This window comes from Chiloscyllium punctatum, chromosome 1 (genome assembly GCF_047496795.1).
Source record: "Chiloscyllium punctatum isolate Juve2018m chromosome 1, sChiPun1.3, whole genome shotgun sequence".
Lineage (NCBI taxonomy): Eukaryota > Metazoa > Chordata > Chondrichthyes > Orectolobiformes > Hemiscylliidae > Chiloscyllium > Chiloscyllium punctatum.
The window spans coordinates 35,399,751-35,415,238 of NC_092739.1; the positions used below are offsets into that span (position 1 = coordinate 35,399,751).

Below are 15,488 nucleotides of genomic sequence, written 5' to 3' on the forward strand. Positions count from 1 at the left end.
AGTCTCAGATGTGGCACAGTTATAAATGCAAGAAAAACTTAAATTTATATTCCTACTTGACCTTGAGTTAATTAATCTCAGCCAGTTGGTCTCAGGGCTAAAAATGACCTGAAAACCCCCCAGCTAATAAAAGGGAAAAATATATTAGCTCGAATTCAAACTCCTGGCCACAATCCAGTAGCCCCAGCTGAAACATTTACAAAGAAATGTCATGTAATATGTTGATAGAATGGGTGTGATAACCCACTCTACTAACACATTGTTGATGCTGCCATATGTATGAGGAGGACAAAATATTCAAGATACCCGAGGGAGGAGGAAATAAAATTAATTGAAAGGGAAGTCTTATTTGGAAAATCTAAGCAAAAGCAATATGTACCTCAAGCTGTGTGTGTAGGCTGGAAGAAAGAACCGCTCCAATGTTAAAAACAACAGTAACCAAAGTAAAAGAGTCACAATCTTTTAATCCCCAACAAGGTAAAAGATAGTACAGTAAATTCCCATCAGTTAAAGCACGTTAAATGAACCACTTCCATCTGTAGTAGATGCTCTGATTCACATTACATTATAGGTTTCTTAATATGAATTTGTCATCACAATAAAGTGCCCAGTGTAGCAAGTACAATATGCAAGTGAGGAGAGATACAGTCAACATCAATATCAGACAAGTAGGATTGATGGTCTTGGAAGTTTAATGATTTCCTCATAAAAAAAGTTTTAAAAAGGTAAAGGATGTAGAACTGTATCCCCTTTAATAGTTCCCCTGCAATAAATCTCATACATTCCTTTGACAGCAATTGCAGCAGGACCCTCAGAGGTCGCAACAGAATTGCAGTCTTGGAAAAAAAAATAAATTGGTGTGTCGAGCTGACCAGCAAATGCTGTCATCAGCTCATCTGTTGTACTCTTAAAGGGAATTTTTCCCTAAATTTTGCTAGTAATTTTTATTGCTTTGAAATAAATAATTGATTTTTCTGAAAACTATCATGTAAATGCAAGCTGTCATCTTTGAATTACTCTCCAAAATGTTAATTTATTAAGCTGCTTATCCAAACAGGCCTTTGCTTATTTTTTCCATCCAGTTTTTCACTCATCTGTGGAATGGAGATAGTCCAAAATGTGTAATTTGTCACTGCTGACTAAGACTATCTTTCAGTAAAAGTAATCTTTCTATAAAGAGCCAGTCTTTAACTTCTAACTAAATACTTCTTATGTCATTAATCTTTAAAATTTCATTACTCTCGCTTGCAGGGAGGGCTTTTCATATGGGAGGTAGCCAGGCTGCAATGAGTCAGAATGGCAAAGTACTATATGGATTAGTTCAGAAATCAAACAGTACATTCACAAGTTTAAGAACTGCCATTATGGTTTCAGTTAGCAATCTTACCTCTTGGTGTTAACAAAAAAGCCAAGATAAACTGTACTTTTACCTCAGTTTTCTTTTAAAGCAACTCTTATCAGATACTTTACCTGCAAACTAGTGAGAATCAGCAGCTCTCATTGTGAAGTATTCTTCCATTGGACTGGGAAGCTGTACATAGACAGACACACTCAAGCAAAGCATATAATGGTCCAAGCTGTTCCATTGCTAGTTTATATGTTGTAGGATTATTCACAAATAAACACTGCTGTGGAACAAAACAAAAATGGTGGCAGACAACCTGAAAGAACATGTATATTCCTCACAAACTGAAGGCAATTTGATATTCCATGGTTCTGGAACTGGGGAGCTTACAAACTCAAAGGTTATGGCAGTATTGCTGGGCAAATGGTTAGATAATGATAAGCAGGCTAGGGCACAAGGGATTTTCTGTGGCAGAGAATTCCTCAAGCTCACCACTCTGAGTGTAGAAATTTCTCCTCCTCTTAGTCCCAAATGGCCCACCCCTTATCCTTAGACTATGAGGTCCGGTTCTGGACTCCTGGTCATTAGGAACATCCTTCCTTCATTTACTTTTTGTCTAGTCCTATTAGAATTTTATAGATTTCGATTTCCCCTCATTCTTCTAAACTGCAGTGAATATAGTCCCAACTGATCTGTCTCTCCTTATATATCTTGCTATCCTAGGACGCGGACTTGTAAACCTTTGTTGCAATCTTCACGTGCAGGACATCCTTCTTTAGTTACAGAGTCATAAACTGTCTGCAATACTTCAGGTCTGAGTAATAAATGAAATAAATGGCACAAATAGAGGTTAATGGGTACGATCTTACAACCATTATAGAGACATGGTTATGAGGAGATCAAAGTTGGGAGCCACAAATTCAGGGGTATGTGACTTTTTGAAAGGACAGGAAGGAAGGAAAATGCACTGGGGTAGCTTTGTTAGTTCAAGGTGAAATAAGTACAACAGCAAGAAATGATCTTGGATCTAAAGAAAGAATCCATATTGGGGAGATAGGAAATAACAAGACGACAACAGCACTGGTTGGAGTCGCCTATATGTCCCTCAAGAGGAGCCATACTGTTGGACAGAGAATAAGTCAGGAGATAATGGAGGCATGTAGAGAAAGGAATGCATTAAATTATGAGTAACTTTAATCTTCACGAAGTTTGGGAAAATCAAATTGGCAAAAGGTAGCCACAAGGGAGGATCTGTTGTGGGAAGTCAGGACAGTTTCCTAGAATAATACGTTGTGGATCCAACCAGGGAGCAAGGCTAATGAATGAGGGCAGAATTGGCTGGAACAGACTGGGAAAATACAGCTCAACTAGCTTCTTGATAGAAAAGACAGTTATGAACAATGGTGGACATTTAAGAAAATAGTTCATGACGCTCAGTAAAGATGTAGCCTTATGAAAGAGGAGAATAGGAAAGGGATAAACCTATACATGCAAAATACTGTACATGCTGGAAATCTGAAACAGACACAAAGAATTCTGATGAAACTCAATAGATCTGGCAGCGTCTGTCGTGAGGGAAACAGATAATGCTTTTGAGTTTGGTAGGATTCTTCTTCAGAACTCAGCCTGCTTAACCTAGAAAGTTAGGGATAGTGTCGAGACGAAGCAAAGAAAATCATAAAACATGGCAAAGATTAGTGGTAAGTCAGAAAATTGTGAAAGTTTAAAAAGAACAACATTAATCTGGTTAAAGTAGAAGTAATATAAAAATGGACAGTAAAAGCTTCTTTAAATAAGAAAAAGGGAAGCCAAAGTAAACATAGGCTTAGAAAACACTTAGAAAATGTAACCTGAGAAATAATAATGATCAACCAGGAAATGGTAAAGGAGTTAAGCAAACCTATTGAATCAGCCTCTACGGTAGAATATACTAACAGCATTCCCAAATTTTTTTTTAAATCAAAGCTTAAAAGGGGGTGGGGAAACAAATGTAATGATAATTTCCAGAGAATAAAAGGACTAGGGAAACTAATATTGCCAAAGGCTTATATGCCCCCTAGATCCTAGGATATTAAAGGAAGTAGTAGCTAAAATAGTGGATGCAACGGTAGTAATTTTCCCAAGGAATCCTCAGATTCTGGAAGAGTCCCAGAGGATTGGAAACTATGATATCTTTATCCAAACGAGTGCGCAACCAAAGAAAAACCAAACCAGAAGCCAATCAGCTTAACCTATATCATTAGAAAAATGGTAAAGAGTCTATTATAAAGGATAATGTAATTGTAGAGAACTTATAAATACACAATATAAATCAAGAATGGCTTCTTGAAGGAGAAAATATTTTTGCCAAATTGATTACAAGTCTTTGATGAGGTAACAAGTAGTACAGATAAAGGGAAGCCAGGATTCATAATATATTTTGATTTTAAATACGCAATCAAAAAGATATTACACATAAGGCTACTTAATAAGTTGAGCCATGGTGTTGGGGTAATATATTGGCCTGGACAGACAATAGTCTAATTAATAGAAAACAAAGAACTGGATGAAGAGGGCAGTTTCAATTTGTCCACCTGAAGATAGTGGATCAGCACTGGAATCACATTTATTTACAATACATATTAACAACTTGGATGGGAAATATTGCAGTTAACACAAAAATAAGTGAGAAGGCAAGCAGTGAGGATGATACAAAATGTCTGCAAAGGGACAGAGACACGAAGAATTTAGGAAAAACTTCAGCAGATGGAATATAATGTGGGAAAATTGGAGAATGTGTACTTCGCCAGAGAGAATACAGGAACTAAATATTATTTAAACAATGAAAGCTGTAGGGTCCTTATGCATAAATCACAAAAAGCTAGCATTGAAGTTCAGAGGGCAAGAGGCAGCCAAATGGAACATTGACCTTTATTGCAAAAGGAATAATTATAAAAAGAGAGATCTTGCTATACAAGGTGCTTGTAAGAAAACAGCTGGAATACTATGAACAGTTTAGGTCCCCTTTCTAAGGAAAGATACATTAGCACTGGAGCCAGTCCAATAAAGATTCATTAGTTTGACCAATGGAAAACTTTTTCTCATGAGCAGAGGTTGAGTATATGGGCTGTACTCACTGGAGTTTAAATGAATCAGAGGCAACCTTTTGAATTATATAACATTGATAGGAGCATGATAAGTGGATGCTAAGAGATTGTTTTTCATTGTGGGAGAGTCTAGAAACCAGAGGGCACCATCTCACTATTAAGGGGTTACCCATTTAAGACAAAATTAAAAAGAATCTCTTCACACACAGAATAGTGAATCTGTGGACTTCTTTATCACAGAAGACTGTGAATCTGTGAAATTCTTTTCCACAATGGGCTACAGAGGATGCGTCTTTAAGTATACTTTAAATAAACTGATTTTTATCAGTAGGGGAATAAAGGGAAAAGGGAGAAAGGGGAGGAAAGTGGAGTTCAGGATTATCAATGAATGGCAGAGCAGACTGGATGGGCCAAGTGGCCTATCCTGTTCCTATGTCTTATCAAAAATCCTCTCCATTCACTGATAACTCAGATTGAATATGGATCATCACTATCGTCACCTTTGAGGCGTTGTATTCTCAATCTCTAATGACAAATACCGACAGCATTTTCTCTACTCAAAACAGCAAACCTCCACACGGAGAGACAAATGATAGAACATGCATTAAATTTCTCTTTTGAAGTAAAAAAACAAGTCATTCATCCTTGGTGGTCTAGTTAATGGGGAGAAAGCAATCTTATCGGTGCAAGAGAAAGAGCAGCGTGTCAAATCCCAAGTCAATGAAGGAATACATGAATGACCTTTAAGAGCCTGGAGAGAAGTGAACCACATCCCTACCAGTTTCACAGAAGCATGACCTTGGCTTAAGCTTTAAGTATTTAAAAGTCATTTGCACCATTCAATTGTATGCTATACTGCACGAGATTTCTCTCTTCCCCATGTGGTTAAGAAAGTGCAGAGAAGAGGTTAAAAATATATGTTAAAAACAGACAGTCATTCTGCTAAAATGATTCAGCTAGCATTAAATGTAAAAAGTGCACAATCATTCATTCAACACGGGCTATTGATATTAATGTTTTTGCCCAGCACTAGATTGCTCTGCTTTTATTTTCCAACTTGATTGACTTTGGCATAAAAAATTTAAAATTCCATATCAAATTAAGAATAAAAGCACCAGCGTATTGACTTCATAACACCACATTTTGAATATAGCAACATTATAGCACTTTTATTGAAACCTTAATATGTCCAATAAAGAACAGTATAATTACTACAGTTCCCAGATGTCCATTCCAGTTAATTATTGGAACTAAAAGCTAATTCATGAACATTACTGCCAAATTGCAAAGTAAGGAGCAGGCACCAAGCCAACACAGGTGGCTCTACGGAATGCAAAAAGAAAAAGACAACTGCTGAACTAGTAACCATGTCGAAATGCCTGTGATACCACTCTATGTACCTGAATTGCAGCCAGATTTTTCTGCTCTTGTGTTGGGGCCTGATGGACAAAGCGCAGCCAGTTTGAATGCCGTGGATTACTGGCATCCAGAATATACAGCACTTCACCCTTACTCCCACGTACCTGCAAATATCAAAGAAACATTCAGAAGTACAATCTGCTGCAGTAACAATAAAATTATTCGGAACAGTTTGCAGATTTTCCCCTTCATGACATGCCATATATGTCAAATGCACCGAAACAGCCATTATACGGACAAAGTGAAGCATTTGCTCTCCGAATGCATAAAGCTTTTCAAATAGAAGTGATTCGTAACACCAGTTAGTGAAAAAGAAATACAGCCAAAACATAGGCAGATATTGCATCATCTCTCTATTTGCAAAATGAGAGTGGAGCTTAAAAAGGTTTCAGGTTCCACAGCTCTGAATGTTAACCTCAATTAAATACTAAAATTAACACAAGTGCTTTATCGCATATCATCATAATCAGAACAGAAGTTAAAAGCTGGTCCTTTTTGTGTACAAACAGCACACTTTGATCTTAAACTCTTCATACTGGCAGCAGCTGGAGGATTCAAGGGCTTCATCTCCAGAATATTCTGTATGTGAAGCAGCGTAATGGAATAGCTGGAGACAATTACAATAGACAGAATTTTTACGAACTTAGCCTCGGCGGCTCTTGTAGGTAAGAGGTCAAATTTATGAGACAACTACCTTTCTCACTGTTCCAGATTGCCCTCAGTTTCACTGGTCATCTCGGAATTTGCAGAACTGCTCATTATCCAAATGATAAATTGGATGGTCCAAAGTTTATTCAAAAAGTCATTAAATTCTGGTGTTGCCAGATAAAACAAATCCACCAAGAATTTTCATATTGGAAGTGCTTATTTTCTTAGGCTTTATGAAAAGTGACTCCCCACTACCAGAAGTCTGCCCCATAATCGTATTTGACTATTCAGAGATTTTAATATTTTTCAACATCCCAATTTGGAATTGTTGTTGTACCTCTGAAATTATACCTCATTATTTTGATTACTTTCCTCAATTAGTGAAATTTTACCATTAGCGAAGGTAACCATCATCATTGGTTAATATTGAATTAGTGACAGAAAGAATCAGAGTACAACTTCCACGATTTCAATCTTTCACACAGTTACAGGGCTCTGCTGTTTCAGGTCAGAAGTAAAATATTGCAAATGCTGAAAATGCTTTGCAGCCCAGTGAGCATCGATAGAGAGAAACTACAGTTAATGTTCCGGTTTGTGACCATTCCTCGTAGAAGGTTTTAACTGTTTTCCAGTGATGGCAACCTTAAAGATGATGCAAGCACATCCATCAAGGTCAGCTGACACCCACCTACCAGAATGGGCAGATCTCGTGCCAGTTCATCTGAGATAGCAATGCAATTATGAATATAGTCAGAAACTTAAGTTCCATATTCAACGGCCCTGGCAGCTGCTCCTCAGTAAAATCCCAGTCACGGTATCCTTTTCTGCCTTATTGTATCCATCATGTTCTTTGACATCTAGTGGGCTACAGGTTTGGCAGATGCACCCTTTTTCTGAGCAAGAACATATTTTTTCCCCAATCCCTCCTTTATCGCCTCGGAATACCTCACACTGTTCAAACATGGATTTTTCCTTCAAGTTGCTGCCACCAGTCCATTTTTGTTAAATCACATCTCAACATACTAACACTAGCTTAAAACATTTACTCCGGATCTATCTTTATCCTTTTCCATAATTACCCTAAACCTAACTAAATTATGATATCTACCACAAAACTGTTCTCTCCATTGACATCCTTTCTTCCTGCCCAGATTAATTCCCTAAAATGGGCTACCAATGTCCTTTCGCTTGCTTGGGCATGCTATACACTGGCTACAAGGTTCTCCAGAATGCATTTTAAATATTCTGCACTGATTGTACTCCAGTTCCTGCCTTTACATAAGATGCACAACAGGAAGGTAGAGGTGTTTAAGCTAAATATAGGGGCCAGAACTCAAATTTGAGAAGTTTGAGTAACTCAAAGAGAAGAGACAAGATAAAAGAGAAAGATATTAATATAGTTAAAAATCACACAACACCAGGTTATAGTCCAACAGGTTTAATTGGAAGCACACTAGCTTTCGGAGTAACGCTCCTTCATCAGGTGATTGTGATTAATGTATTAATTGTAATGTATTTTAAAGACCCTAATTTTCTATTTCTTAAAAGAAAGACATGATGTAGATCTGATGGAACATCAGATTTAAAGCATTTTCAACTCCTTTCCTGGAACAATAACGAAATATTGGCCTTAGAAGTGATGCTCATAATTGATGAATAATTAAAAATAAAACAATTCCCAACGCATTGCAATACATGCTCACTGCAATTTGGAGGCACAATTTTGGGGTCAATAGCCGTAAATTACAAATTTTTAAATAAAGCAGCCAAGAATTCCAAAGTAGCTTCATTGTTAAAAGTGACTGACATATGATGCAGTAATGAAACACACTGCAGTGAACCCTAACCTGTTCTTAGCTGGTTGATTTCAGCTGCAGCAGTAGTGACAGCTTTGTAATTGGTTTCAGAGTTCATGGTTAGAGATAGGTGGTAAACCTGAGCTGACATTCCTCCCTTCAAAAAAAAAGGAACAGGAAAAGAGAAAGTTGAATGGATGGGGCAAAAAGCAAAAAAGGAACTAAATGTCAATTGATCCAATCTGTACAAGCTGTTTGGATTTTACATTAGAAATTGCAGTTAGGGAATTGGTTGTACAATTTTAAAAGCCAATTTGGATGTTGCCCAGAAATGTTCAACTCTCTAAGAACATAACACTCGAGCAGTTAATGTTATTGAAGAAAAATGAAGGCAGATGCCTCGAAACATTCCTGCACCCAGTTAGCACACATCAACTGGTGAATGCGTATAATATGCTTCCTGACACGCCAAATAAAATTGTACATGTGCCCAAGGACATAAGAGTCAAGTTGTGCAGCAATGACATGATTATAAAAAGGAAAAAGAGCATATTGCTTGCATTTCCTCAAATGAATTCTTTCACAAATTCAATTCAAACTTATACATTTCTTAAATGAAGCTCAAAATGGGATAGTCAGCCAATCCTAGAACATGAGGCAAAATGCTATTATTTTAACATTCCAAACCTCCAAACAAAACCACTACTTTCCAGAATTTTATCCAAGTTTTATTATTTTGGGAGTAAAGCTAGAAAGGACCTGTGGGGTCAAACCATATTTCAGTTTTAATCTCTTAATCAAGACTGGAAGACACTCATTCACATAATAAGTAGTTTGCTGTATAGTTTAATTTTTTTAAATCCTTGCTGTAGCAGTACCTCAATTTTTATACATGTTTAAAGCTTGTGAACAGTTGTGTGCCTCATTTCTACCAACTATTTGATTGAGCTTAACCAACCTCCAAAATGATGTGTGGCTGAATAGCTCCTTATCTTCAATCACATGGTTCCCCGTGGTGATTTGATCCAGAGTCACAAAAGTATATGTAAATATGTTGATATCCTTCGACTGTCTACCTCCACCACCTCTCTTATCCCCTACTTTCTTCCTGGCATCCTACTGAGCACATCCTTTCTTGCAGTTATAACTTCTTCCAGTCATACTTCACAAAAACAGAAACCATCAGATTCTGCCCTTAGAACATAGAACATAGAACATAGAACAATACAGCACAGAACAGGCCCTTCGGCCCACGATGTTGTGCCGAACTTCTATCCTAGATTAAGCACCCATCCATGTACCTATCCAAATGCCGCTTAAAGGTCGCCAATGAATCTGACTCTACCACTCCCACGGGCAGCGCATTCCATGCCCCCACCACTCTCTGGGTGAAGAACCCACCCCTGACATCTCCCCTATACCTTCCACCCTTCACCTTAAATTTATGTCCCCTTGTAACACTCTGTTGTACCCGGGGAAAAAGTTTCTGACTGTCTACTCTATCTATTCCTCTGATCATCTTATAAACCTCTATCAAGTCACCCCTCATCCTTCGCCGTTCCAACGAGAAAAGGCCGAGAACTCTCAACCTATCCTCGTATGACCTACTCTCCATTCCAGGCAACATCCTGGTAAATCTTCTCTGCACCCTCTCCAAAGCTTCCACATCTTTCCTAAAGTGAGGCGACCAGAACTGCACACAGTACTCCAAATGTGGCCTAACCAAAGTCCTGTACAGCTGCAACATCACCTCACGACTCTTGAATTCAATCCCTCTGCTAATGAACGATAATACTCCATAGGCCTTCTTACAAACTCTATCCACCTGAGAGGCAACCTTCAAAGATCTATGTACATAGACCCCAAGATCCCTCTGTTCCTCCACCTGACCAAGAACCCTACCATTAACCCTGTATTCCGCATTCTTATTTGTTCTTCCAAAATGGACAACTTCACACTTGGCAGGGTTGAACTCCATCTGCCACTCCTCAGCCCAGCTCTGCATCATATCTAAGTCCCTCTGCAGCCGACAACAGCCCTCCTCACTGTCCACAACTCCACCTATCTTTGTATCATCTGCAAATTTACTGACCCACCCTTCGACTCCCTCATCTAAGTCATTAATAAAAATTACAAACAGCAGAGGGCCCAGAACTGATCCCTGCGGAACTCCACTTGTAACTGGACTCCATGCTGAATATTTACCATCTACTGATGCCCTTGTTACTGATGTCATCCCCTACCTGAAATTATCTATATCTTATCATACAATTCGCAGTCCTAGTGCTCTGTTTGACTCATGGCTGAGTTTCTAATTTCATGTCTTCATTCTAAAGATTACCTATTTCGACCACTGTAATATCCTTACTCAGTACATGGGAGTCTGAATGGTCATTCACACTATTGTCATCTTCCGACTCAATTCCTCCAATGTTCATCTTCCAATTCTCCATTAACCGCACTCAACCAAAACTCCCCTGCCCAATACATATCCTATATCTAATATCACCCTTGTACTCACTGATTACATTAGCACTCAATCCCCAAACACCTCAAAATTTAGAACCTCAAGTTTAAATCCATCCATCACTCTTACTTCCATAAATTCCTCAAGTTCTTCAATTTATGCTTATTCCTCTGATTGCTTCTTACTGACTCTCTATTCCCCCTCTCTTCAACAAATGCTGATAATCAAACTTGCTGGATTGCATTCGAACCATACGCTCCTACCACTGTGTAGGAACAAGAGTAAGTCAGTCAGCCTCACTAAGTAACCTCCACCACTTTCTCCAAGCTTCTACCCACCTCTTAATCTCAACGTTCATTTTCCCCACATCTTTGAAAAAACATTCTAAGGTTCTTCAATGTCAAAGGCACTATAGACTATAGCAGTTATCTACTGACTGCTTAGCTTGATCAGTCATCAGTTGATTTAGCTTCAACCAGTGATCCATAATTGCCTAGCAGTTTACCATTTGAACAGTATTAAATTTATTTGAGTATTTATCTTTGAAAGAAGAGCACCTCCAATTTACAGTATCAGATCAAGTTCAAATTAAGGTAATGCTAACGAGTCAGGTATTTGCAGCCATTTCAGCTTGAACAAGTACTGTCAGCTAGTTTTGGTCAGGAAACAAAGACAACTTGAAACCATTTCAAGACAACATAATATTTTGAACCCTTCTCAACATCCTAACTTATTAACTCTACCCTTTGTTTCTTTTTCTTTGCTCTACATCCACCATACAGATGGAAGAGCAAGCAGACAAGACACAAACTGAATTGGGCTGATAACTGTATCACTCAAACTTAACTACAAAAGGTATCAACGGCCATTAATGTTGCTCTAATACAGGTACACATATTAACAATACAGGGCTGAATATTACAAGCCCTTCGAGGGACCAACAGGTGGTGAGAAGGCATTTTCCCTTAGCTATTCCATTTCCATTTCCAAGGGGAGGGGAATTTATCAGAGTGCCTGCCCAGGGTCCAAATGAACTATTATTGAGTGGTTCTCCTGGTGTTCACTGGCATTTCACCTGCATTCCTGGGCAGAAGGATTGCCTACACACATAGAACCCTAGCTACCTCTATCTCACTAGTGCCTGCCTACTGACCTGGACCACCCAAAGCATGAATTTATCAATGCCTCTTCCTCCCCTACAGGTCCAGTGGTGGCACTGCTGAAGTGGCTAGTCCTCTGGGCCTGCAGCTCATGGGGGTAGGGCACCAAAATGCAACTCCAGATCCCTGAAGTGTCATCATCTGTTCTCGTCCCCACTCCCAACACCACCCAACACCTTAGGGCAACACTGGTGGCATACCAGTGCCAAACATATAAAGTGCTTCCAAGTTTTTCCTCATAAAATAAAGAAACAATGGAGCTGAGGATTATAGAGGCAGGCAGGAAAGTGAAGACAAGTTGACAAGCAGAACATCTATGATCACTGAATGGCGAAGCTGGCTTACAGGACTCAGTGACTTAGTCCTGTTTCTAATCCCATGTTCCAAAAATAATTTCACGCCAATTTGAGTTTGCACTGACAGAAATTAGTCTGAAGTTGTGCTTCAAATAATACAGAACTCGATTGGGTTGGGATCACTTTATTTTTAAGATAAAAAGTTCCTCATCTTTTCCGATGCTTCCCCACACTCCTGCAGCTAGATGGTTCCTTTCCTATCTAATCGGTGATAGAGTATGTTAGGCAATTGTTTTTCTTCCCTTATCGTTACCTCAAATATTTTCCAAATGATAAAATCTTGCTCGCCTCTTTTTTTTTTTAAAAATCACCTTCATCCTGGCCCTCAATGATGTCATCTAAAAGCACAGAATCAGTTTGTACAGCAATGGGACCCAGCACGGACTCAATACAACAGTCAACTACTCCACTGCTACTAAAAATTGTTGCAAACATCCAGTATTGGTTGAGCAAAAGTTCCCTATAATAGCTATTAGAAACACTGTAGCAATTGCTTAGAGCCCCCACTTGACAATTTGCTCACTAGCCACTGACTCCATCCCTCAAATTAGCAACATCTGAGAATAAGCTATATTGTTTGCAATCCTGGTCATACTTAACCCTAACAATTCCATGAGGCATCTTGGGAATTTTATTACATTTAAAAAGTGCAAAATAAAAATACGTTGTGGTGACTTGAATGAAGGGATTGAAGGTATGGCAGCGACATTTGCTGATCATGCAAAGATACGTTATTAAGTGAGTTGTGAAGAGAACGTAAGAAGCCTACAAAAGGGATATAAACAGTTAAGTGAGTACACAAAGATCTGGCAAATGGAGTACAATGTGAAAAGTCTAAAATTGTTCACTTTGGTGGAAAGAGTGAAAGAGAAGCATATTATCTAAATGGGGAAGAGATTACAGAGCTCTGAGATACAGAAAAAATTTGGTGTTCTAGTACATGAATCACCGAAAGTCAATATGCAGGTTGAGCAAGTAATCACAAAAGCAAATAGAAAGCTATGTTTTCTTGCAAAGACAGTTGCATGCAAGAGTAGAGGGGTTCGACTTCAGTTATACAAAGCATCATTGAAACTGCATCTGGAGTACTCTGTACAGAATTGGTCACTATTTCAGAAAGGATATTAATGCACTGGAAGCAGTTCAGAGAATGTTAACTTAATTAATACCTGGAATGAGTAAATTGCGCATGTGGAAAGACGAGATAGGCTAGGCCTGTATCCTCTGGAGTTTAGAAGAGTCAGAGGTGATGTAATTGAAACATAAGATCTGAGGGGACTTGACCCATTTCCTCTTGTGCATACTTCCTCTTGGGGGAGAAATTAGAACTAGGAGTCTGACTTTAAAAATAAGGGGCACACATTTAAAACAGAGATGAGGAAACTTTTTTTCTCTCTCAGGGGGTTGACGGTCTTTGAAATTCCCTTCCTCAAAAAGCAACAGATGCAAAATCTTTAAATCTTTTCAAAGCAGAGGTTGGTAGATTCTTGATTACCAACTGAATGAAAGATGATCAAGGATATGCAGGAAAATAGAGTTCAGAATAAAATCAAGACAACCATGATCTTATTGAATGGTGGGGCAGACATAAACAGACCAACTGCCATACTCTTGTTACTTGTTTGTTTATTATGCCTAACCGATCCATGTTCTGTATAAAATGACCACAGTTGCTGTCTCTTCACCAATAAAAATATAAATAAATGTGCAATCCTAAAATACTAGTAATACCTGTACTGTCTTCATTAATTTCTGGAACATGGGACTCCTGTGGAAAACCAGTATTTATTGCCCATCCCTAAGTCCGCACTGAATCAGAGCACTGAGCTATAGGTAGAGCTTTCCAAGATTCTGACCCATTGATGGCAAAGTAACATCAACATATCTCCCAGGCAAGATGCCTTGTGACTTAAAGGAGGTGGTGTTCCCCTCCACTTGTTTTCCTCATCCTTCTTTGTGATAGAGGTCACAGGTTTGGGAGATGCTTTGAAGAAACTTTAGCGACTTGCTACAGTGAGTGGCAAGTACAATTCAACAAAAAGATGCACATGTGAGTAGCACAAGAAATTTATTTTTTTAAAAAGTTACCACAGTCCCAGAGATCATAGGGCTGCTTTCTTACGGTGACATCAGCTGGTACAGGAATTGAACGCATGCTGTTGGCATCAATTTACATGGCGGGTCAGCTGTCCAGCCAATTGAGCTAACCAACCCTCTTGAAAGAAGCTAAGTTTGTTACATCAAAATATCTTGCATGGCCTAGCACTTCACCAGGAAACCCATGAATTAGCTGTTTATCCAGATTCAGTCTCGAGTAGAAACTTACAGGCATAGCATATAACATCCATATTGTCCCCTAATAGCAAGCGCAACCATTATTTTCAACAACTTGAACTATTCTATACAAGGTCTGGGCAGATTTTATAAAACCTACATTATAACTGAGAAAAGAACCAGTTTTGCTGGTGATCAAGCACCCTAATTCAAAATTTGACAAAGTTGAACTGAATACACAGTCAGGTGCTCCAGGGAATCTCTGGCAATCCTCAGTCAGATTAACACAGATATCATATTCCTGAACGAAGTGTTCATCATTAAAGGCTACAATAGTTTCACATTAAGTAAAGTGGATAATTTCCAGGAAGTTGTATTGCTCGGCTTTTCAATTTCAAATAAAGAATATCCCACCAACATGGAACGTGAAGTATTATTAAAAAAACTTCCATAAAAAAAAAAGACATAACACTTGGCGTTATGGCTTCTTTTCTACACAACATCCCCTTGAATGCTTTAAAATGTTTCTACTTTACTAATTTGGTAAAGTGGTAATCCAAGGATGGACCAACCCTTTTAATGAAAATGAATTCAACTTACTGTGAGAATAAAACAGATAGAACAAAAAAAAATAACTCAGAAATGACAAACTAGCTGAGCAAATAGAAGCAAAAATATAATCTGGCACAATGACTGAGCAGGAGACTTTTCAAATTTAATTTGCTTAAAATATTCTCAGTTCCCTCCACTACGATTTCTTTAGTACGCAGCAGTCAGATATAGAAACACATTCAGAGAAGACTTCTTTACTTCCATTGTATTTACAATTGATGTCATAAATGTAAATATTTCTTTCCCCAATCCACCGTCCCCTGAAAGGTGCTCTAAGGCAAATCTTCCCACATTGCACTGCATTATTTATTACCCCAAGACCACC

At 38.4% G+C, this 15,488-nt stretch overlaps 1 protein-coding gene across 5 annotated transcripts in view; it reads right to left on the minus strand.

Moving 5' to 3' along the window:
• The window catches only part of prdm5 (PR domain containing 5), a 338,261-nt gene that overhangs the window by 301,932 nt on the left and 20,841 nt on the right, over positions 1–15,488 (minus strand). For 3 of the 5 annotated variants that reach the window (XM_072590339.1, XM_072590191.1, XM_072590256.1), the window contains one exon: positions 5,832–5,954. The exons of 1 other annotated variant lie outside the window; for it this stretch is intronic. In XM_072590339.1, coding sequence (XP_072446440.1) covers positions 5,832–5,954 — 123 coding nt within the window. Of the gene's footprint in view, positions 1–1,470; positions 1,678–5,831; positions 5,955–15,488 lie in introns of those variants that run through there. One more of the 5 variants, XM_072590516.1, reaches the window with a different exon arrangement.